We start from the raw sequence: 24,951 nt of genomic DNA, 5'->3' as shown, positions 1-24,951 counted from the left end.
GAGGCGAGATTCTGAGCATTTCTCCCTTTTATCTCCTTCACAGGTGTCAAAATGGAAGAGAGCCTCCCTCCTGGCACCAGCTTGAAATGCACAATCTGTAACTACACGGCAGATTCTCTTATTACATTCCAGCATCACATCATGTCTCACCTGTCACAGGCGGCCTTCAGATGCAATCACTGCCATATCAGCTTCCAGAGCCACAGGGAACTCTTACAGCATCAGGACTTACATGGGCACGGCAGCAAACTTCACAGGGAAGGCGACGGCAGTGAGCATTCCCCCAGGGGGCCTGAGGAAAGCCTCCAGCAGCAGCAGCAGCAGGCCCGCGCTGAGCTGGCCAACAGGAAGGATGCTCTGCTGGGAAGTCCCAAAGGGGCCCTCAACAAGGAGACCAGCACAGACGGAGAGGCTGACAAGGCTGAGAAGAAGCCTATGCTGTCTGTTCAGAAGGGAGAGGCGCACCCAGGCAGTAAAGCCAGTTTTTCTTACACTAGGATCAAGTCTGAGCCCTCCAGCCCCCGACTGGCCTCCTCCCCTGTGCAGCATAACATGCCTACATTTCCCATGGGCCCCTTCTTGTCTCAGTTTGCTTTCTCCCAAGACATTTCAGTAGTCCCCCAGGCTTCTGAGATTCTGGCTAAAATGTCAGAGCTAGTTCACCGGAGGCTGCGCCATGGAGGGAACAGCTACCCTCCTGTCATCTACAGTCCTCTTATGCCCAAAGGGGCCACCTGTTTTGAATGCAATATCACCTTCAGCAACCTGGACAACTATTTGGTCCACAAAAAGCACTACTGTAACAGTCGCTGGCAACACATGGCAAAGTCTCCTGACTTCTCTGCCCTCTCAGATAAGGTCCCTGAGGCGGTGAGCCCGAACAGTGGTCACAGTTCTGTTAGCATGTTGGCCAGCTGCCACCCCACAGAGGCCGACAGCCACCTCATGCAGTCTGCCTGTCTGAACTCCAATGTGTTGGACATGATCAATGCTGGGGCAAAAGGGCCTGATAAGGATCTACCAGGACAGGTGAAGAAGGTCACTACCCCGACTGGGGCCGAGGAGAGGATGAATGGAAAGCCGATGGAGGGTAAAAGCCCCACTACAGGCTTGGTGGAAAGTGACAATGATCCAAACAAAACAACCTGCGAAGCCTGCAATATCACCTTCAGTCGTCATGAGACCTTCATGGTCCACAAGCAGTACTACTGTGCCACTCGTCATGACCCCCCCATGAAACGCATGTCCACCAACAAGGTGCCATCCATGCAGAGAACCATGAGGACCCGCAAGCGCAGGAAGATGTACGAGATGTGTCTCCCTGACCAGGACCACCAGAGGCCCCCTATGGGTCAGCCAGGTTTTCTTGGAGTTCCTTCTATGAACCCTTGTACGTCGCAGGAGGCTGTAGAGAGCCTAGTGGACCGCTTCCACCCCCGCTGTGACATCTTCCCAGGTATGGTACCCAAACACCTGGAGGCCTCTCTGACCGTCACTAAACCAGTTCTGGCTCCCAAATGCAATGCTGTGGAGCAGCAGGAGCTGGACGCACCCATTGATCTCAGCAAAAAGTGTTCGCCAGTCTCTGACAAGACATGTAGCTCTCCTAAAAGACTGTTGGATTATCACGAATGTGCAGTGTGCAAGATAAGTTTTAACAAAGTGGAGAACTACCTGGCACACAAACAGAACTTTTGCCCTGCAACTGCCGCTGCTGCTGCTGCTGCTCAGCAACAACAGCAGCCACAACAGCCACAACAGCAGCAACAACACAATGAGACTGGCAGCCTGGAGCCCGCCGTGTTCCCAGATGTGAAAAGCGAAGGCAATAACAACCCTGATGATGTCTACGATAAGAGCCCAGGCAAATGTGAGAAGAATGGCAATGGGAAGGTTATGGTGCAGAATGGAGGCATGTTCCCCCCTCACCTGGGGCCTGTGCCGGCACTCAAGTCTTTTGCTGAGCCCCAGCTCATCCCATCAAAAGATGAGAACAAGAATATGTTTCTGCCCCACTGCCTTTATCCCGGAGCAATAAAGAAGGTGAAAGGTCCTGAGCAAATATCGCCGTATTTTGGGATAAAGCCAACCGATTATGTGACTGGTGGACCAGTGATGCAGGGAGAGGCCAGCGAACAAGACCAGAGCATTAATGGGGGAGGAGGTGCAGGTGGCGGAGGAGGAGAGACAGGAACAACCAGAGAGCAGGTCCAGCAGCCTGCTGCTAACGGCTGCCCCCACCCCGGCAAGGAGCCCCTTCCACTACTGCCCAAAAACCGGAGCATGGTCATTGTCAATGGGGGGCACAAGCCAGAGGAGCGTTCAGGCACAGCTCCCCCGCAGCAGGAGAACCAGCCCCAGTCAGACGGCCAACCCCCCAATCCCTCACCCACGTGGGCCACTGAGAACCAGGCCGACTCCAATGAGAACATGTCACCTTCCTCCAAGTCCCCAAATGAGGAGGCGGCCCCCACAGCCACTAAAGGCGTGAACGGCTCTGGAAGTGGCAAGTACTGCCGCCTCTGTGATATTCAGTTCAACAACCTGTCAAACTTTATTACCCATAAGAAGTTTTACTGTTCATCACATGCTGCGGAGCATGTAAAATAAGTATGAAGAATAAGACACGTTCTTCTCCTCCTTCCCACACCTTTCCCCCAACTTTGAACCCTTTTTCTCCTTTGTTTTGGTACACTGTTGTGTCTGGAATAGTGCATCACGCAGTGCTAAATGCTGCTTGTGGACAATCAAGAGAAGCTTCTTCTTTCATCATTTTAACACTTAAAAATGCAAAACCATTGGTTAAAAAAGAAAAAGAAAAGAAAAATGAATCAAGAATAATATTGGTGCCACTTTCACATTAATTTATTTTACAATCAGTATTAATAGGAGTAGTGATCTTAATTTAAATTCAAAATGAAATTTATATCAGAGTTGTTTGTAATGTTATTGTATAGTCATTCTTGTGTAGCACACATATTGTTTACACTGTAATGTAGGCTCAATGAAACAATAGACAATACAAAAATGAGATGCATTTTAGACACAAAAATAGCTACTGAGGCACTTGTGTATTCTTATTTGCTGTACCAGTTTCTGTATATGCCCAAAATGTCCCTTGCAGATTGCTACTAATGACTTGTTGGCCTTAATAATCACCATTTGGGTGTGATGACCAGGCCCATCCCTGCAACTCACATTTTGGCATATACACATGGCTTTGCATACATATGTGGCTGTTTGTCCCTGTCTCTTTTCTTCAACTCCGATGTGGATGTTTTCATGAGGATGGCAGCATTCTTGTATAGTACTCGTATTTCTGTTTGATGATACACTTTGGTCTCCCTTTTTGCAATTTGCTCTCAATGCAATACTTTGTAAATGGGGGAACATTACTGAAAGCAGTATTATGAAATGGGGACTGTGCATATAATTATTTGTAACCCCATCGGGAAAAAAAGAAGTTGTACAAGAATTACGTTTATTGCTGAAGAACAAGATGGGTGGGAGGTCAGTGGGGATACTGATGTAAAATGATCATTCCAATGTCCTGATTATGGGAGAAAATGTTTCTTAAAACGTTGTTGCTATGCATGTATATGGATGGAATTAAATTCCAGATCTGTTGGAAATTTTTATTTTGATGTGGTGTCATAATTAAACTTAAATCCTCAGGATAAACCAATACTGTCTGGTCTTTCTTTCAACAGTTCATGTTTGCCATAGTTAAAAATAGACAAAAGTACATTAAGATCTGTTTAGGAAAATACAAAACTGGGTTTGCCAGCCAGATTCATCTGTTGCAATTTATAGGATTAATCAAATCAAGTCCATAAATAGAGTCTGATAGTGGTGTAACTCAATTATGTGCACATAACAGATGACTGAAGCTGATGCGGCAGAGGCAGAGGAACTCAATGTACCTTTGCCTGGGGCTATAACATGGCAGAATATTGAGACAGAAGCGGATGAGATAAAAAGTATTAGGTTGAGCAGTGAAATGTGTGGCCTTTACATTGATATGGAGTTATGTATTAATTTTTGGCACTGACCAATCAGGAAAAGAGACTGAAATAACAACTTAAAAGATAATAATTTCTGAATCTAAGACAGCAAATTCTCCATCACACTGAATACCCTCCAGTTATCTTCAATTAAAAAGCTTCCAATAAGGCAGAGCTGTGCTCTAAAATGGCCTCCTTGATGAACCTCAGCAGACATGTAGACAATCTCTGCAGATTGCTTCAGGGAAAGGTAAAAAGATAACGTGAATATTTTATTGAATATTTAAAACATATTCAACTATTATTCTGTCCAGGTCTGGGGTACAGTTCCATTTTGGCCATGGGTCACTCGCTCTGCTGTTTGGCTTGTCGCTGGTTGACGAGCCTTCGCAGGTGCTGGCTGATGGCAGATGGCTTCTTGTAGATCATTCGTCGGTCTGCTCCTTTTATGTGAATCTGATTGGCTGATGGGTAGGACTCCTCCAGAAACTTCTTTTGAAGCCTAGCTACCATCTGGTGCAGGGAAGAGATGATTTACTATGGGCTTTACACAACAGATATTACCATATTGTTCAGTCACTGTGCAGCTCGAGTAAACACGCTCACCTGGTTGAGGTGTTCTGGTATTTGCTCGTCATATGAATCTCCAGTGATCACACTCACTGACACCCTGCTGGAGAGGGGCTTAAACTTTGTGATGTCCCTTTAAAAACATCAAATAATATGTTTGAAAATTCAGCAGGAAAACAGCAGGACTGTTCAAAATAATGAAGGTAAATCTTTTCCACACCTAACTTGAGCTGCACTTTCATTCAGAAAGTAATGCTCATCCACAGCACTGCTTTGATGGGCAGGGTTACTGAGCAGGTATTTCTGTAAGGGACAGAGAAACAGAAAATCAGTCACTAAATAGAACATTAAATAAAGTGTCTTATATATAAAAGATACTACTTATATTAGTTTCAGAGGCAAGACAAAAAACAAACAAAGCAAGCCAATAGATGTTTTTTAATATGTCTGTAAAACACATTTTATCAAACATAAACTTTACCAATAAAACCTTATTTTATGTCCATGGTTTGTTTAATATTGCTTCTGGGCATTTTTGTAATTTTGTAGGATTTTGTAGGATTTTGTAGGATTTCAAAATAGCAGACTTAAAGCAACTGGTGGTTAAACACTATATTTCTAAATGTATACTGTAAACCAAATTCAGAGAATAACTCTGTGCCAACTGATTTGAGCAATCCTAATAAAAGATTTGCTAAGTAGCTCGACTGGCAGGTTAATTAAACTTTTCCTCAGTCACAGCAGGTCAGCCTTTTTCCCAACTTCTTACAGCTCCCAGTACATATCACCACATACTGACAGCTTTAGGGTCATTTTAACACACCCCAAAAACCCTGCATAGCACTTAAAGGTCTGTTTTGCACTGACACTAGATTTAAACAGAAGGGAGTAAGTGTTTCATCAAATTTTCACAAAACTTACAGCAGGGACACAGAACTGCAACACGTCTTATAATGCAAAGAAAGGTAGAATTCTTCAAACTCAAATAAAGATTTCTTGGGGGAATAAACATTAGCGATTGCTTTAGCAAGACTATATGAATGCAGTGAAGTCAGTGACCAGTTCATTCTTCAGAACACTGATACCACATCTGAAATCTCAATCTCAATCTCTCTGATTCTTTGGCTCAGGGCGGGGAAAGGTCACCACGCTGCCAGAATAGATGTGTATTCTAAAACTGAGCAGAATTCCCCTTTAACTGTATCCATCACCCACATGTGATGAGACCAAATAGCTTTGGTGCTGTTAACATAGCAGCAAACAATTCTGCTCCAGTTCAATTAAGCAGTGGTTACAGAACATGCCCTTGAGAAATGGACTGCATGCTCTATTGAGTTCGCCGAGCTTGTGCGTGTCTGTCTGTGTGCGTGTGTGTGTCTGTCTGTGTGCGTGTGTGTGTCTGTGTGCGTGTGTGTGTCTGTCTGTCTGTGTGTGTGCGTGTGTGTCTGTGCGTGTGTGTGTGAACATTATAACCTTCACTAGCCTGTCTACAAAACCTTTCTCTGTCCTTGGAGAATTCAAGCACAATGATGTCCTTATCTCCTTGGCAACAACTGTAATACTTGAAAAGCTGAAATAGGTCCCTCATCACTACTGCCATCAAATCGTGGGTGGCTGGCAGCAGAGAACAAGGCATCTTAACGAACTGTTCACATTCATCCAGACGCAGGCGTCATTGCATCATGAGGACAGCTGCTGAAAAACATTTAATGCTGAACAGATTTTTAGAAATGTCGCTGAGCGTTCACAGAGGGCCACTAAAGTGTAAGTTGTTTCTCTGAATGGAGACATAAAAGAAACAGAAGTAGGACTGTATGCTTTAAATGTAATAAATGGTTACAGAATTAGCTTTCCGGAAATAATCTCTCTTTGTCTCTGTCCCTAATGGGCCCTACATGAATGTTTTGAAGGTTCACTTCAACACTAAAATAAGGTGAGAGCACTTCCCCGTGTTACCCAAGATATTGGCTGTTGTTCATCAGCAGAATCCATTACTCCTCTTCTGCCTAGAACGTTTCCATTGCGGGTAAAAAATGACTACAGGCCTTTAAGACAGACAGAAGTGCCACAACTGAATGTTCCTTTTAAATAGATTCACAGCAGATCTGAGACGTGCAAAACCCCTGTAGGAAAAAAAGCTCATCTGCAATACACAGCGAAAAGCTTGTAGCTTATATTAACAGCCGTTTCCTCACAAACTGTATGACCTGTCAAAGGCTGAGTTTTACAATATAGAAGGCATCCACAGATACAGTGTGTTCGCGGCGTCATGTCAGCCCCGGGAATGGGTTCAATTTTCATTTATTTAAAAATGATGTCTGGTGTCATATCATGGCAAATTCACAGCCTCTGACAATATGAAGACAAACGCTCCTGCAATCATAATCCACTCCTATCTCTGCTGAGGAGGAGGCACATTATCCTCGCACTAGCACCACCCTGTGGCTGTAGAGGAAACATGAGGGGTGTGCATTTAAAATGCCTGAGTAAATATATCACTTTTCTTCCATAGTTTTAATTATGTTAAAGAAGGCCTGTGCGGAGGAACAAAGCCAAAGTCTGGTCTTCAGATTATATAAATATCAACATTTATAGTATGATAGCACCTTTCCACACTGATATCTTGTTATATATATAAATCACCTCTGAATTACTCTGTACCTGCTGTGTAACCTGCAGCATCACACTTTTTTAGAAACCAACATCACAACCGGTGTGTGTGTGCGTGTCTGTGTGTGTGTGTGTGTGTGTGTGTGTGTGTGCAGTTGTGTGTCTTTGCCTGACCTGGCGCTGGATGACCTCCTCTGAGACATTTTTGCCTCCGACAGTCGGTTCAATAGCCCCCAGGATAATCAGCATGCGGCTCAGCCCTGTAGCTGCTGAGAACTGTCTGGCTTGGAACGACGGCAGCAGCTTACCATACCTGCAAAAACACACAGATACACACACATAGAACTGAAGCAGGAGACACACTGAAGTTTAAGGATCTGAAACACTGGTTTGAAAAGATGTACTGCTTGATATTTTGACCGCGTAAGGGCAGTAGAACAAGCTCAAATCACAGCACTGACATTATGGTGTTAGGGGTTCCAGCTAATGATTCAACAAATACAGTTTGACTTACAAATCCAGACTATAAGGGAGTAACCATTAATGGAGAACATTTATCTTAATTGCTTTCTAAACACCCTATATTCTTGACACAGTATGTCTACCGAACAACAACTTACCATCTGTGTTTCAGAGCTTTACTTTCACCTGCTACTGTTTGTGGACCTTAAATCCTAAACGGTGTGTTAAAAGATTTAAAAAGGACCAAAGACCTAGGGTAGGCAGCAGAGTTATATTATAATTTTCTGTAGGGCTAAAAGTACCAGCGTGTTAATGGTAAATCGAATTAACCTCTAATCAAAGTGAGTCTCTATCACTGGTTTTATTTTTGTTGCTTATCAACATATTTTTCAAAACAACAAGGTTGATGTCATGATTACAATAGATATTCCAGTTCAGACCTACGTGATATTTGCTTTTTCAACCCGACACCTCAAACTTTCTCTTTCGAAAACATTTGCCTGGGGAATGAGAAATCGTTCTTTTTTTCCTTTTTTTGGCAGATGTAAGACGAAGAGCAGTGGGATTTTGTAACTCAGGAGGCCCAATCGGTCTCGGCTCACTGGTGCTCTGAATTGGTTGGTCTCAGCCTGTGGAGCCCAATCAATAGCACCGTGTGCCTGCTGCCGCCGTCGCCGTGCCGCGAAGCCTGCCCCTACATTCAGCCAACACACTGTAGATCAGCCCCCGCGCACCAGGAGACGCTCATCTCTGTTCTAGTCTCACTCCTGGTCTGGGCCACACTAACAGCACTGTGCTCCTGTGTCCTAGCAGCTCCTCTCTGCTATGTTCAATCCTTCAGGAAACTTCAGCACCTCATCAATAACTATGAATCACCTTTTTACTGTGTCAGCTTATAAACTACAGCCCTATTCATGTCAAGTTTTGTTGATTAATTGGTTGATTATTTAACCGAAAATCTGATCAATTGTATGTAAAATGATAGAATTGGTCAGAGTGACAAATGCCTATAGGACATTTTCAGAGGCCAAGGCGATGTCTTCAAATTGCCTGTCTTGTCAAAATCGACAAATAACCCATTTTGAATCATTTAAAAAAAGAACAACAGGGAAATCCCCACTTCAGAAGCTGGTTCAGCATTATTTAACCATGCTTGTGGTCTGGGTCTATGGATATCAATGCCAATCCGTTAATACGACCACCACTTTGGTGCAGGCTGAAATAACTCAACTTCTACTAAAAATGCATTGGCACAAAATTTCATTCAGGCTTTCATGGTCCTCAGAGGATAAATCAAACAGACTGAACGGGATCCCCTGGTTTTCCTTCGAGTGCCACCATGAGGGGAACATTTGTGGGTTCTTGTGAAATGCCTCAAAAGCTTTTGAATGGATTTTTGTAAAATGTTTTAATTTTGTTAACTCTGCTTTAATTTTTACTGTGCTTGAAAAACTAAAAAAAGATTAGTCTAATAGACATTTGTTGTGATAATTTTTCGATATCTACTGATATGAACCTTTTTATATTGATATCATAACCCACATGATGGAAATGGTTAACATTGCTTGCTACAAATCAGCATGTTATACATTTTGCCATGCTGATGGTAGCATTTGGCTCAAAGCACCAATCGGCCTACATATAGATGGATTTGTTCTTTCAATCGACCACTCGGTTAATTGACAACATGCACGAGCACTAAAACCTATTAATATGAGTATCAGTATCTTCAGTCACAGTTCAAACATGTAGTATTTACCACAGTAAACTGCATTTTACAACAGGCAGCATTCAGACCTGCTTCACTGCCATTACAGTGCTGATATCAAACCTATATCACAAACATACACTTTTCATGTGTAAAATAACCCATTTCACCCGGTGTCGATATGAAGTGTCACTAACCAAAGAACTGTGGCTTGAAATGTCAAGCTGTGCTCCGCCAAAGCATGTCAGCACTGATTGGACAGATAAAGCTGATAGAAACAGCAGAGAATGGTTCTTCAGCTGCAACAAATGGCTGTGCGCGATAACATATCTGCCATATTCACGGTACAACAAACAGTCCCTACAGGTCAATAATGGATATAGGCAGAGAGGGGAAAGAAACAAGTCGACCGTTCTAATTCTGTCTTCAGCACACGGAGAAAACTTTTCAAATCAGACCTCCAGAGAGTGACATTTTGACATTTTCATCTTCCTTGCCACAATTTCCCCCTGAAGTCATTCTGGCACCACAATTTAGAATCGACTCTGACCTGCCTCTTTAGGGACTTCTCAGTCTCTGCACATTTTCCACCTGTCACCCTTTTTTCTCACCCCTGGATTCCAAAAATAAAGGGGAAAAAACCCTCTCTCTATCAGCCCCCCAAGTTTGAATCTGGTCAAATCATTCCTGGGTCTGGCATTGAACATTATTTCAAGGATTCTCCAGCCACCTGTCCTATTCCCTCCGCTTTTTTTTCCATTTTTAATTCTGCCCCGGAGTGAGGATTATGCGAAGCAAGGCATGCGTGTCAAAGGGAAATTTAGTGGGTAAAGACAGCCAAGATTGGCGGGATGAATTAAACAGATAACGGGAGGAGACGAGGTGGGGGAACCATGTAGAGCAAAGCGCCTCACCGATGTTGGTCATTTCAGAGGGGCTCTTTTTTTCCCTCCCCACAGGAGCGAGGAGGCAATATCTAAATTAATAAAGTGATGAAATGAGTTTGTGCCGTGGACTTTCTGCTGTTTGACTTTCCCATCTGGATTAGTGCAGGCTGAATGGACGCTCTGTTACTTTTGTTACAACTGCGCAATTCACTGTCGGAATTTGGACCTGAAGTGATAAGGCTCCCCTCCTCCTCCTCATTACCATCTCATTTCATATGCAGGGCCTCTGTTACCTGAGAGCCTGCTCACACACAAAACACGAACTATTACACGAGCTTCTGCCAACTATTACAATGAGCAGAGAACATTTAAACATGGACTATTACAAGAGGCTCGACTACGAACTTACTGTATAATCAAATCTTCTATCATTGCACCCAGTTTCGAAATGGTTGAAATGATTATTCATCAAAAATAAGCTCATGAGTAACTATAGTACAATTATTCTACATGATTGCAGCTCCAGGCTTTTATTATCATCAGTAAAACCAATAATAAGTATGAAAACAAATATTGGGAAGGACTAATACATCAATAGGACCATGCTGACTGACTCCCAGTCAGCATGGTCCTCTCACCCAATGTCTGCTGGGATTGGCTCCAGCTCCAGCAGCAACCCTCAAGGGATAAGATGTGTAGCTAATGGATGGATGGATGACCAATATTTTAATCTGACCTTTCTGAAACAAGACTCAACTGACAAACTAACACCACCCTCAGGCGGAGTAGTGACCTGCCTGGAGGAGGGGTTTTAAGGGTGTTTTTCTGTGTTCGTTTGGTGACAGTATGATGCATTTTCACAGGCATTTTTGTCATTTCTACATTAAGGAATACAACGGAAATAAATATAGATTTTTATTGTGTTCCCCTTGACATTTTGTATTTGTGTGTGATATCATGTTTTTTTCTTATATGCCCTAATACAACACACTACCCTAACCTAAAGACTTCTTCTCAGTATGAACTGCGTTAAGATATTTTCAGCCCTGTCTGTCTGTTTGTTGGATGGTTGGTTGGTTTGAATAATGTGGTGGTCGGCGAAGACAACCGACAACAATGGAAGATACAGATTTTCTTTTACATTTAAATATGATGACAGAGAAGCCCCCTCACATCTAGCACATAGTATTTGTATACTGAAACACCACAGGCCAAAAAAGTCTGTGACAAATTTAAACACACAGATCTCTTTGATCGGATTTGAGAAGTTTTCTGTCCAACTAAAAGCTTCTCAAATCCGATCAAAGAGATCTGATTTGACATTTCCATCATCCTGCCTACAATGGTTTTGTTATACAGGTGTTATCTGTGACAGAAAAACACAATGTTACAACAAAGTAACATCTAAATCTGACCTTTATGAAACAGCCAAACAAATAACAGCACCCTGAGGCCTAGAGGATACAAAATAGAGGAGTTATTGTATGAAGTATTATGCTTCTGTATTGTTGAGTGTGATGTATACTGTTCACATACTAGCAGCTTTACAGTAGCACACTTTGGGACACAGAAACAAATTAATTCACACATTGCTCATATTAGAGCCTCATTAGAGTCTCTAACATTAGAGCATCTTACAAATTATACGTATTACAATACAATGCTTCATCCTTTACATACGTGTTCCAACTGTATCTATTATCAAATTATATCTATCTATACCATCAATATGTAATCGTTGTTTTTAAGTTAGATTTTTTTTTTCATCATTAAACTTCCCGATCGCTTTTGAAGGTTTAGGTTCTCAAAACAACGAATCACTGCTCTTATTATTTAATTATCTGATTTAAACAAATTCTGCTTTTGAGAAACATTTGGTCAAACTGCTTCAAGTACAGTACATTATATTTAATGTTTATATCTGCTTTATTACTTGTATAAATAAACTTAAGTGCCATTCTCTTTCACTGCACACATTATATGAATAATGTGAACTGATTGTGAACCAGGCTTTGTAAAGTGAAGCTCAGTTGTACTACGTGTGTAAATGTAACTTTATAATCCCAGAAAAAGCAAACTTGTAAAGGTGTTGTTAAAACTGTCTCAACGTAGGCCAATTACAATTTCAAGGCGCAATACCCAGTATGACCACAAGGTGTCATTCTTGTACCACACCAACATCAGGCTGAGGCAAGCATCCCCTGCCTGCTCAGATTTTTCCTCTCTGCATCAATACTATAGATTACACTAGGGTAAATACACAGGGGCCACGCCAGCCCTTCTTCATTAGCAGAGCATAACAGCAATAGTTACGCTTACAGTGGTTCTAATTACAATTAATTGGCATTCCCGATTCGTCTGGGAGTCTCTAGATGAGAGGGGTGGTAATTAGTGAGGGCGGGGGAAGGACAGCGGGGGGGCAGCTGAGTCAGGAGACGATTGAGGGATGGGGCTGACACACTGGGAGCCACTACAGAACCAGAGTATGAAGCATAATGAATCACACACTGTTGGAGGCTGCAGGGTCAGATACAGCAAAACACGCTCAGATTATATCGAATGTGGAGTTTGTGTTTTATATTATCAGGTCATGATTTTTGATGCTAGCTCAAGCTGGATTGTCATTGCACAATATTCTAGATAACATACAAATCATGTGTGTAAAAGCTAACAGGGATGATCAACCTCAACAATTTCCTTTCCCATTGTTAGATAGTAGTGTTCATCAATAGACCCTGTATCATGCAGGCTGTATCCTTTATACTCCTTGGTTCTATTTCCCACTGCCCTAACTTTTCCTCTGTTCCTCTCTCTTTTCTTTCTCCATTCTTCTATCTCCCTCCCTCCATCGGCCCATGGCCGTGTGATTGCTGCCAATCTAAGCCGTGGATTCCTACAGGAGTTCAGAGCAGAGCTGTGCTCCAGTGGGTTATTGAACACAGTAAAAGCAAATGGGCTCTGAGGGGGAGACTGGATATGTCATCACTGGCTGGCTGCTACTGTTTACCAGGGCAGAGGAGACAGAGAGAGGGTGCAAATGCTCAGAGATTACAAAACACCACTTAAAGTATGCCATTCATTACTTTAATAGAATATAACTGAAATGATTAAGTGTCTTAGAGGCATGTAAGGAGGAGAGGAGAGGACTCTGTTATGTCTGTAAATCTATCCTCTATGAAAGTGCTGTGGGGAGGGTAGAAACACTCCTTGGCCTCGATATTAAACCCTGTCCGGCTTATAAATCAAACCGAATGCGGCAGTTGTGTGACTCTGAACGCTCGTCAGTCAAAGTGACAGTCATACGCTGCCTGTCATACAGAGTCGACTCCAGGTGAACTGCAAAACATGCCTATCTGCTACACACAGCAGCAAGCTGTGAGGGTAACTTCAGCATGTATGTGTACATAGTTCAGTATGCGCCTGTATAATTGTTTATGTAATTAGGTCCGTGTGTGTGTGTGTGTGTGTGTGTGTGTGTGTGTGTGTGTGTGTTTGCGCAGGCCTTGATGAGCATATTAATGACAGGTAGGATGATGAATGTGACAGAAAGCATTCTTTTCATTTTGAACGTCATAACTCAATCAGGCTCCGTCCAGGCGTACAGCTGCAGATGTTCGGCCCACAGTGAGAGATCCATTTGATGCCACTTAAATGCATCTCACATTTACACACACTTTAAGAGAGGGCACGCACAGTGTACTGCATACACACCCATAGAAGGTAAAACAATCTCGCTAGAAACCCAACTACAAGCTTTGTGTCTCAGCATTAAACTAAAAGTGTTGAAAATATAACCAAAGTTAAAAATAACTACTAATGACTAACACTTAAAATAAGTGAGATGCAGAGGGAAGGGTTGAGAAGACTTTCAAGTGGAGTTCCTGTGAGAACTGAGTTGCACTAAACACAGTAATGGTACATTAAAACGGAGAGTTTGCCAATCAATCAGCATTCATTAAACTGTAAGGACCATCCCTAGGACGAGAGCACTCCCCATCGTTTCTGCTCTCTAAGCAAATATATTCCCCATGGGGTAAATTAGTTTAATACTCCAAGCACACACTCGGCTGCAGAAAGACAGGAGATACACACACACAGAAATTCCTTCCGAGTACATTATGAGGGAGTTATCAATTTAATTTATTCAGTGAAGTGTATTCGTACCTTTGATGTAATTTGTCAAATTATAGCTAAAATCTCTGTATAGAGATGGATATCTAAAGAATACGAAGCTAGTTATTATAAAGAGTACACAAGATGAAAGGAATGTGGACATGTGTTTTTTGTAGCTTGGGCTGGACCCTCAAAGCTGTGTTTTCAAGTAGTGTGGGGACACTCACATCAAGCTGAGCCATAAGCATCAGCAGCCTTTTAAGCAGTGTTGGCACAATGAGAGTGGTTTTCCACAGGGCAGCAGGCAAGGGGAAAGACCTTCATTTTAAACTGATCCACTGAGCAAATATAGTCGAGACCAAAAATATTTGGAAACTGTTACATACATAACATTTCATTTATCCAAAGCGACTTCCAATAAGTGCATTCAACCATGAGGGTACGAACCCAAAACAGCAAGAATCATGTAAGTACATTAGCTTCAGAAAAGTCAAACTACAAAGTGCTACATGTAAGTGCAACTTGACTGAGACCATCTTCTTAGCCAAGGTGTAGTTGTGAACTCATTCTCTCAGGGTTAGTTTGAAATTTAAAAAGAAAGGGACACAAAAGTGTCATATTTCAGCTTTAGTTTGAGAAGGTTTATGAGAGCCTAGTTCGTTGGTGTAGAGCATCCCTCAAGGACATTGAGGAGGAGGTACAGGAAGGATGCTGCCTGCGGCCTGGAGACCATTGACAATACCACACTCCCTGGTAAGCTGAAGATCTGGTGCTCACTATTTGGATCGGATAACCATAAGCCATGGCTACAGGGATGGTGTGAAAGAAAATAATGTAAAGATCAGCCACCCAGGTATTGAAACCTTGAGTGGATGATCTTTACATTATTTTCTTTGACACCATCTCTTGTTTTGCATCTCCATGTGGTGGGTGCATATTGTCGGGAACATGGCTCCAGGCAGGAGGATAACAGAGGACATTTAGGCTAACAACACGGTGTAAATGAAACCTTTTCGAGTTGGATTTGAATGTCAGGGCTCACAGACCCTTGGATGACACCACAGGAGCAGTATGGAGGCATTTTATGTTTGTTTTTTCTGTTTTTACGCTTGAAGGAGTCACCATTTACTTCCATCGTATTGGATTTGGCTGCAACACTGTTTACCCTTGAAACTCCTAAAGTGTTTTGTGGACTCACCCACCCCTCCATCGGCATAGTGGTGAGTAGATAATGAATTAATTCATTTTAGGGTGAACTATCCCTTTAAGAAGACGACGGTAGCCGTGCAGGACTCATGCCATGGAGACATAGTGGAAACATGCGGCTAAAGCTTGATGCAGGTCATTTCCCTTGTAACAGCCCCAGCCCATAAAGCCAGGTCCATCATGTAGAGAATATTGTGGTCTGTCCTGAAGTGATGAGGTGTAGAGCTTCCTTTGATTGTGCTGGTGAAACATAGAGTGACAGCGTTGAGTGACTCAAACCACTCTCAAACCAAACTGCCTCTTATTCTCTGAATGCAATTTGGTCAGACGTAAACTGGGGCCTCTCCTAATCTCTGATGCTAGACCCACTGCTTGGTTTCTCATCAGGAAGCTTTATCTGTGCCTGCAAGGAAATGAGACACATGCTACCATGTCTGCAAGGGAAAATCCCAAATAAGAAATTTGACCCCTTATAGCAAAGTGCACAAGTCAATGCCTGTGCACACAGTCACACACACAAGCATAGGGTAATAGCATTCTCAGGAGATGATGGCAAATCATTTTGTAGGATGTAACTGAACTAATTCTGGAAGCGAGCCTCTGTTAATGAGTAGGTCTTTGATGTGTAAATCCTCCAGTCCCAGAGCAAAGCTGATACAGTCTCCTCACAATCCTGCTCAGGTGCAGCCCTGCTCCCTCCTGCACTACTTATCTTGTGTACCAACACTGTAAAACCTGACAGCTAATAAACCGGTATCTAGGAGAGAGAAATTACACCAACATGTAGACTTCCTGAACAAAACAAAAATAGGTACAAGGAAGAGAAAAGGATGCTGGGGCCCATGATGCAAATGGCACTGGGATGCTGGAATGTCAGGATGCCTGGTGTTGTGCTGCATCTCTTACGTCTTCATCCTGCCATATCCTATTCCTGTTTCTATTTTTACTCCCCTATGGATATCCAACGCAGATGATAAAATTGTTTTTTACGGAGTAAATGTAAGTCCTTGATTCATTTCATTTCTCCATTGCTTCTCCACAGAGTAATTGGATTGTGGCTACACTGTCATGTACTCAGTGAAATGAATGCCTATTAATCAGAGGATAATTGGACACATACCCCTGATAAATGGTGCTGCTCCACTTTGAGTCACGTACAAATTAGGCCATTTTCATGGATCCATGTCTGATCTGGCTCAACTCATACTTATGTAAGCTGTGAGCTACCATTGGTGCACCGAACCACAGATGCATTAAGTCATGGAGTCAGGCCTAAAAATGTGACCTGATTTTACCATACAGCTTTCTGTCTTATCAGAGCACATATTAACTCCTCAGTGGTCATTTTCAAACTAAAAGTCTGAAATGAAAAAAAGGGATTATAAATAAATGTTGAAAACCACATGTAATTACGTCAAAGCAAGTCTATCTCGATACTGTATATTGTTTCACAATCAAACTTCATACATATTGTAATGTAATGTAATAACCCTAAGCCTTCACTTGATACATACTGTGTAAGCGAAGGATATACAAATCCAAGTTTAAAACCTGAACTCAAAGGCTTTTAGATTCAGAAATGATAAATATAAAAAATACAAACTATGCAAAAGGTCAAAACTAAATTCTTAAAAGTACCCAAAAGCTTTCAAGATGATTTTAGAGGAATATTCCTATTTTGGAAACTAATGTAAAGAAGAAGCTACATGATTTGAGCTACAAGCTAATACATGCAACACAAGCTTGCTGATGTTAAGCTGGTATTATGTTGACCTATTTGTTAATTATTCTTCTCAAATTTGTAGTTGTCTCGCTATATTTTTATTCATTCTTTTGTCTGAACTTTTAAAAGGAAAACTAAATTTCAAATGAATGAATATGAAATAATATCACAATTATATATAAGTAATTTCTGTTGGGTTTTAAAGATATAGTCAGCGATAACCTGACCAAGTCTGTTTGTGCGCTGAAAAAACAGGAAACAGATAAAGTGGCTCAGATCTGGTACACACTAATGTGCTGTACATCTCAACATTATCAATAGAAGAAGATGTGGCTGAGAAACAAAGTGGAGAAGATCAGAAGAACAAAAAATCTGACAGAGTCTGTGCAGGACCGGTTGTAGAGTGGAACCATGGTATCAATGTCCTGCACACACTCCCTCATTTTTGGGGAAATGTATTTGGCGTGTACGCCGACCCAGGTCCCATGCATCTTCTAACGAGGAAAGGTTTGTGAGTCATATTGCAGCCAGCCACCCGGGGCAGAGGGTGATCGAAATGTTTTGGCATCACTTTTATGGAGCTGTAATGTCATCCATCTTTATTGGTTAACATCAGTGAGGCTTTCCAGTTGTGGAGAGAACTCTATGCATGGTGGGACTGGGACACAGACATGACCGGCACACAGTGCTGAGGGCCAGTACAGACTTCAAAAATGTTATTATTTTATTCTATTTTTTCATCCAGTAGCCGGAGGAATTCATTTTCAGGTTTTCTGTCCGTCCATTAGTACGCAAGTCCATCAGTGCATAAGTCCATCAGTGCATAAGTCCATCAGTGCATAAGTTTATCAGTACATACGTTCATCCATCCCATTCTTGTGAACGTGATATCTCAAAAACGCCACAAGGGAACTTCTTCAAAATTGGTCAAAATCACAAGCTTAGGAGCACAATGTATGTATTCCCATGCTGTAGAAATTGTGATACCCTCCTTGTGAGCTTAAATACAAATCTGGTCCATAAACGCGCATCCCTGAATTTTGGGGCCAAAGCCTCTGAAGAAACACCAAAACAGGGAATGTATTTCCTTTGTTGTTGAGTTGAAATATTATGTTAGATTAAGTTATCAATTTTCCAGCATCAGTGTTTCATAATTGACACGTCTACCAACATTCCTCCTCTGCACTCTGGCTTATCATTAATAATAGCCCACCCACCCCTCATGATAATTAATGCATTATCAGATATATGCTCTGACAATGACTGCCACTTGACATATATCTCGTCTGGAGGATTAAAGCAGTGTTATAACACTTGATGTCAGTCAGTCCTGAAAACTGCCACAACCCTCGCTCTCCGCTCATCTGTTTCATGCTAAAAAAAGGGCAATCAGCTAATGAGTTTTTCCAGCCTACAATTAATCATGCTAATGAGCCCCACCCAGCACAGATAATCAACTACCCTCACCATAAAAGCCAATTAAGGAAAAGTTTGGAGCTTGACTTGTGAAAGATGCCGGCATCTCTGCCTCCCTTCTCCTCATTCTAATCCTCTCTTTTTCTTCATACATTTCCTTTTTTTCTTTTCCTCTTCCCTGCCTTTCGCTTTTTATCTGCTCCTCTCTGCCCTACAGAGCTCCTTATCATCCTCTTCACTCCTTTCCTCGCTCCTCTTTTCTCAATCTTCTTTTCCGTTTGCATTTTTCACATCCCTTTCTAGTTTATGCTCCTTCAACATCTTTCCATCCTCTCTCCTCTTTCCTTTCATCCTTGGCTATACTAAAGTGCCTTGAGATAAATGAATGGTGTGATTTGGCGCAATACAAATACAATTAAATTGAAACTGAATTGCTCCTTCTTCCCTTAATTATTTGACCACCTCTGTCCTTCATACCCCCTGAACCCCCCTGTACTCACCAGTACTCCTTCCACTGGTCCTCCTCAAAAATGTCCTCTGGGATGGGATCGATCAGCACCAGGTCGGACACTTGCCTGAAGACAATGACAGGACACACTCAGATGAGGAGAGACTCATTGACCGTCCACTTTACCCTCCTGGCCTGGGCCTTAATGAGTGTGAGATGGATGGTGTCATCGCGTCTGTCATCCTGTACATTTGTCTGTCCTGGGTCCTCACAGACAGATAACTACACATATACCACATCCAGGAGCGATATTTCCATTTGGAAAGGTGTCATCCACTCACCACTACTTAATTTTCTCCCTTAACAGCAGCAACATCGTGCCTGATTAAATAATAAATCTTTCATTCCCGGTACATCCTACTTGTCACGTTAATCACCACGTTGTCTCTGAGATGACTGAGTTATGGAGGTTGAAGGGACGCTGGAATATATTTAGTTCCAGAGGCACATCATTCTTTACTATGCTATAAAACCATTTTAAAATAAGTCATCTTTAAATGTTTCACAGATTTTTTATAGGAGATATAGTTATATTTTTGGTTGCCAACAAATTCCCTGAAGACCTTCCATTCGCTAACACACACACACATTTATTCAGTAACTGTTTACTAAGATTAAGATTTTTATCTTAAGTGAGAAGCAGTGAGAACAGTGCCAAGAGTCACCGACCGGAAATCCAGAACAATTGGATGAACACATGGATGATTTTAGTTCCCTCGCCGAACTTGTTGACAATGACAAAAATATATGCCACTCTTATCTTTTAACTCTACTACTCGTTAGTTGTGGTTTTATTCATCAGCCTTCTTGGTTAAAGCTGAAACTCAACACAATCAATCAGGAAAGAAAAGCGGGTGACTGTGTAAAATCACAGTTTCTGCCCATCCAGACTACAACGCAGCCTAGGAGTTTCCAAACTAAAATGGCGCCAGCAGCATTTCCAAACTTATCTGTTTGGAGTAGTGCGGACGACAGGAGTAAATGTAGAAACAGTGATGTTTTTTAAAACTAAAATGGCAGCTACCTACACTATTTAAATGCTGCTTGTTGAATACTATACGATGACGCTGACACCGGCTGAAATGCACCAGTCTAACAATGAAGCTGTATACTCCAAGTGAAGCTCGGAAGGAGATTTGCCATCGATGTACAATACTTACACATCGTGAATGTGGCTGTAGAACCTGCCATTGAAAGCACCGAGCTCGGAGCCCACAAGGATGAAGGGTTTGGCAATCCCAGCAGCCTGCAGGAGCCGGTGCAAATCATCCACCATCCTGGAAGACAACAACACTCATCTGTCTCTGCACAAAAAACCAGGGCAGTCTGCAAACTGGGCCAGGAGGTTTATTTATTCATCAAGGTGCTACTAGGACATGAATGCAACAGGCTATCGTTAATCTCATTCATCTCTGATCTGCTCATTTGCAGGTTTATTAAGAACATAGTGGAGAGTTATTAGTAAGATCCAAAAATGAGCTAGAAAAAAAAGGAGGAAGGGCCAAAAAGGTGTTACAAATTCTGTGTGGAAATGACAGTATTTTCATTCTGTATTTAACCACTTTACACACATGGTACCAAAATAAACAGGACTGCTGAGACCCATGTGACAGAATAAAGGAGGGCACTGCTGGCTGCTCTCTGCTGCAAAACACTGCAGGACAATCACCAGCAAGCATATCATCAGAGATACATGATGAGCCGCTACTCTCCGAGAGCCATCTGTTGTCTTGGGTTTGCTGAGCTGATAAATCAAAACTGAGGAGGCACATTGAAATGAAAAGTTTTCATGAGACTTAAGGCCAAGCGGTCATCAAACTCCATGAGATATTGATCTCTGGGAAATTGCCTGCATCTCAAAATGGGTAGCCTCCCGCTTCTGAGTCAGATGCCAAGGTAAACTATACTGCTGACCTTTTGCTGAACGACGTCTGGTCACCCGTTGGGCAGATTTAAGACTCAACAAACGCGTTACCATGTCAGAGGCCGGACGATTACAGCCCATTCCCTCAGCAGCATAAGGCAGGGGTGGGCATGACGGAGGAAGGCAATGCACAAGGTCTCCCTGCACACACAAGTCTCTGCCGAATGTAATATTCATGGAACGTCCCAAATGGCCACTTTATCAAGGGAATGCTGATTCCCTGTGGATATTTACTCTGCTATTCCACTTCTGGCTGTCCTGTAGTGAAGCAGGATAGTTTTAGAGAGTTGACCTCATACGTAACAAGGTTGATTTTCAATTAACCGATTTGCTAATCAACAGGAAATGTATTTCCAGATTATGTTGATAATCAATTCATACTTTAAATCATTATCAGTAAATTATCGATTTCTGATTTCAGCTTCTCAGACAAACATTTTTAGATTTTACTCTGTGTTATATTTTACTTATTTAAAACACATTTGGATTTTAAATTGATGTTCAGGCAGAACAGGCAGTTGGAAATAATACTAGATAATTATTGATCAGTGGTTACAGCTTCTCAAAAGTAAGGATGAGCTGCTTTTCCATATTTTCGATCTTTGTGAACTAAATACAGAGCATTGGTAAGACAAGTAGGTGCCCATTTGCTTTTCATTATGTACATGCACAGGTGACACCATTCTTGACCTTCATCAGCAGCTTATTTTGATGATGAGAAGGTACAGGATATGACTGTTTATCCTCCCACACATGACCCTGACACACACCTAGAACATTTTTCCTCTTGCAGCACTTACAGTGCCCCGAATCTAACACTGTAGGTCACCATAGAAACTGAAGAGGTGCAGTTAACACAGGCCTGTTCCACGTGAGGAATGCCCCCACAGTACTGGGAATCTGGCTCCCCCCAATCCACACTTATGAAATCAAGATTCACCTGCACATCTTACTACAGTGCTGTTCATCTGGCCTGCATATCATTTACGATTTCCACAAATTCCTTTTAAAAATTCAGCAACAACAGATAAACCAGACAGACGGCCCTGCATATGTAAAACATCCCACTCACCCTGTCATAGTGCAGTTCATGATAATGAAAGAACTGATACATGCAGACTCTGTGCACAGTGACTGAACATTTTGTGTGTTAGAGGGAATCAGGATAACTGCCAATTAAAGTAACACACTTACCGTCCAGTTGTTGACATCCCCCAAACTTTCTCAGTTCCGGTGGTTTCATTCTGCATCAGCCGCTTGCTGAAGCCCAGTCCCATTCTGTCATAGGTGCAAACCTGAGCAGTGTGACAAACAAGGACAACTCAGGTTTACAATAGTTTTTGAATAACCTCATGACACATACACATAAGAGACTCTTTCTACGCACCCTGCCCCTTCTCATCCTGTAGAGGCCCATTAGAATGCACAATAGTTGAATTTAAAGGTAATAAGGTACATATGGTGGTGTGTTTTTGTTAGTAACTGATGTTGTGATGCAGCTCTTCAGATAGATCTTCCAAAACAAGCCTGTGACCTCATTTGGGTCACATTTCAGACAAACAACATGGGACAGGCTGTCAGCCCCGGCTTGCTGCTGTGCTGAGTCCTTGTTGAGCAGAGACAATGTGGCAAAGCCATTGCAAGGACTGGCCTTACGTGGCACTGACAACAAATAACATGGCCGCATAAATAGAAGCTGAATCCACAGAAAGACAAACCAATGGCAGGACGCTAGCTCACCCTCAGTGTATGTTATGAATGTGATTCATCTGAGATATTTATGTAACCTCTGATGAGCTCATTTGGTTTAACAGATTAAATAAAAAGTCTCAAAACACTAAAAGCTGTGTAATTTCCCCACCTTTGTTAGTGTGGCCACACTTTCTTGGACATGATACCAAATGTCTGAAGACATTCCAGTTGGTGCGTCCAGTATAACTGAAAAGAACAAAATGTTTAGGCTGAGCTAAAACACAAACCAGCCACAGGAAAATTATCAATGGCAGAGTCAGAGAAAATGTTTATTACCAACTGGGTTTCCTTGTCCTTTACACAAAAGATGCATCTTTTGACCCAAACTGACATCAACAATCTGGCCATCTGAACAGGAGAAAAAGAAGAATAGATGCATCAATAAAACAGAGGATTTGTTATTTCACTCCAAGCTCCCAATAGAGGCAGTTAATACAGCTAAACCCGTTTTACAGGTAAATATTCAATTAAATTAAAAAACAATGACTGTGTTGTACTAAGATGAGAGAACCTTTGGGCAACAGCATCTGTCCTTCTCTCTGCAGCGATGCATAGTTGAGGAATGGAGGGATGATGATAATTAGGAGTAAACATTTTCCAATATTTATGAGCACAGAACGGTAAGACATTCTGCCTTTAGCTTCAGCCTTGCGCTGGGGTCTTGGGTCTGGATCCTGGTTTACACAGAGAAGAAAATGTGATGTGAACACACGTTAACCTCTTCTGTTACACACACACACACACACACACAGTAAAAAAATTATGTATTCTCAAACAATACTATTGTAAAGGAGTCTGATCATTCCCAAATTAATTTTGCGGTGTGACAATAACATACAGCCACAGTCATACAGAAGTTAACTCAGGAGAATTGTTGTTGATGTTTTAAAGGGTATTCACAAAAATCATCAATTGAATGTATGGTGTTTTGTATTCACTGCACTTTGCAGTTAATGACTAAATGCAAACTATTTACCTTAATTCAAGTGCTTTAAACATTTGCACAGTACTAGATGTATTCATTTACACTTTAGGTTGTCATCCAGTGCCCTGCAATGATGGTCTAGCATCATCAAAACCCAAAAGAGTCACCTGAGGACACCAGGGTTAACCACTGTGCATTGTAGTAGATGACCATCTCACGTATAATTTGCAAACGGCTGGGAGGTATTGTTACTTCATTGTCCGGGATGTATGCCGAATTACAGAAGTGATGCAATGGATTCTTGAGAATAATGGAGTCTGATCATATTTAAACGGAATAGGCTGTAAATAATCAAACCCTGATAAAACACGAGTTAGTTTAATTGAATTCAGCTCCTTTCCTCGCTGTACAGCATCAGGGACGCGTTCTAACACAACGTGAGACTACTGTTAGATCAGCTGATGGGAGGATGGAAACGTCAGTATCACACATGCTCTGATGACAGTGTCTGATTTGAACAGGTTAGCATATTGTCGGCTAGCAGCTCTGTCACATGCTATCAGCAGCTAACTAGCATCAACGTAGCTTTACCTTCTTATCTGCATGAGGGGGGTCGTTGCTTGACGCTTGAGCTTCCGTTCTCCGACGCATTTTGAAGTAAAGTAATGAATACGTCCTGTGATGAAACCAGAATAAAGTAGAACACAATGAATGGAAGGGTAGCAACTTCCTGGTTAAGGTACGGGAGCCGACAGGGGACAGACTTTCCCAGTATGTATTGTAGAAAACTGCAACTTCAGAACCACAAGTAAATAAGTGACGTTTTCTTTTGTCTTCTCATCGCAAATACTATTCAATCACAATCATCTTTCTCTTAATGATAATTTCCACTGTCATACTTTACGATGACTGTTTAATTATTGTGTACCACTGTGTACCAAGTCTGAAATGTGCAACTTTACAATTATAATGCCAGTGTTTGGGTAGTTGCAACAATTGTATGTCGATAAGTAAGTATTATTATTATTATTATTATTATTATTATTATTATTATTATTATTATTATTATTATTATTAAAATGTATTCATAATCATCAGTATTATAATCATTAGTAGTAGGCCTTTTAATTAAATATAATTCAA

General features: G+C 41.8%; 2 protein-coding genes across 3 annotated transcripts in view; one reads left to right on the top strand and one right to left on the bottom strand.

Moving 5' to 3' along the window:
- Positions 1-3,685, top strand: part of zfpm2a (zinc finger protein, FOG family member 2a) — a 117,312-nt gene extending 113,627 nt beyond the window's left edge. For both annotated transcript variants that reach the window (XM_035164379.2, XM_035164378.2), the window contains exon 8: positions 44-3,685. In XM_035164379.2, coding sequence (XP_035020270.1) covers positions 44-2,610 — 2,567 coding nt within the window. In that variant the 3' untranslated portion in view covers positions 2,611-3,685. The remainder of the gene's footprint in view (positions 1-43) is intronic.
- si:dkey-122a22.2 lies at positions 3,622-24,569 on the bottom strand. Its single transcript, XM_035164382.2, has 11 exons — positions 24,400-24,569; positions 23,395-23,557; positions 23,160-23,231; positions 22,993-23,069; positions 22,326-22,426; positions 20,368-20,484; positions 19,200-19,274; positions 7,359-7,497; positions 4,795-4,877; positions 4,611-4,707; positions 3,622-4,517 (listed from the first exon to the last, which is right to left on the bottom strand). The coding sequence occupies exons 1-11, from the start codon at positions 24,457-24,459 to the stop codon at positions 4,350-4,352; spliced, it is 1,152 nt and encodes a 383-aa protein (XP_035020273.1). The 5' UTR covers positions 24,460-24,569; the 3' UTR covers positions 3,622-4,349.
- Positions 24,570-24,951: the final 382 nt, after the last annotated feature.

Source organism: Hippoglossus stenolepis, chromosome 8 (assembly GCF_022539355.2).
Source record: "Hippoglossus stenolepis isolate QCI-W04-F060 chromosome 8, HSTE1.2, whole genome shotgun sequence".
NCBI lineage: Eukaryota > Metazoa > Chordata > Actinopteri > Pleuronectiformes > Pleuronectidae > Hippoglossus > Hippoglossus stenolepis.
The sequence above is the reverse complement of the archived record's forward strand: the minus strand, read 5'-3'. Positions and strand labels throughout refer to the sequence as shown.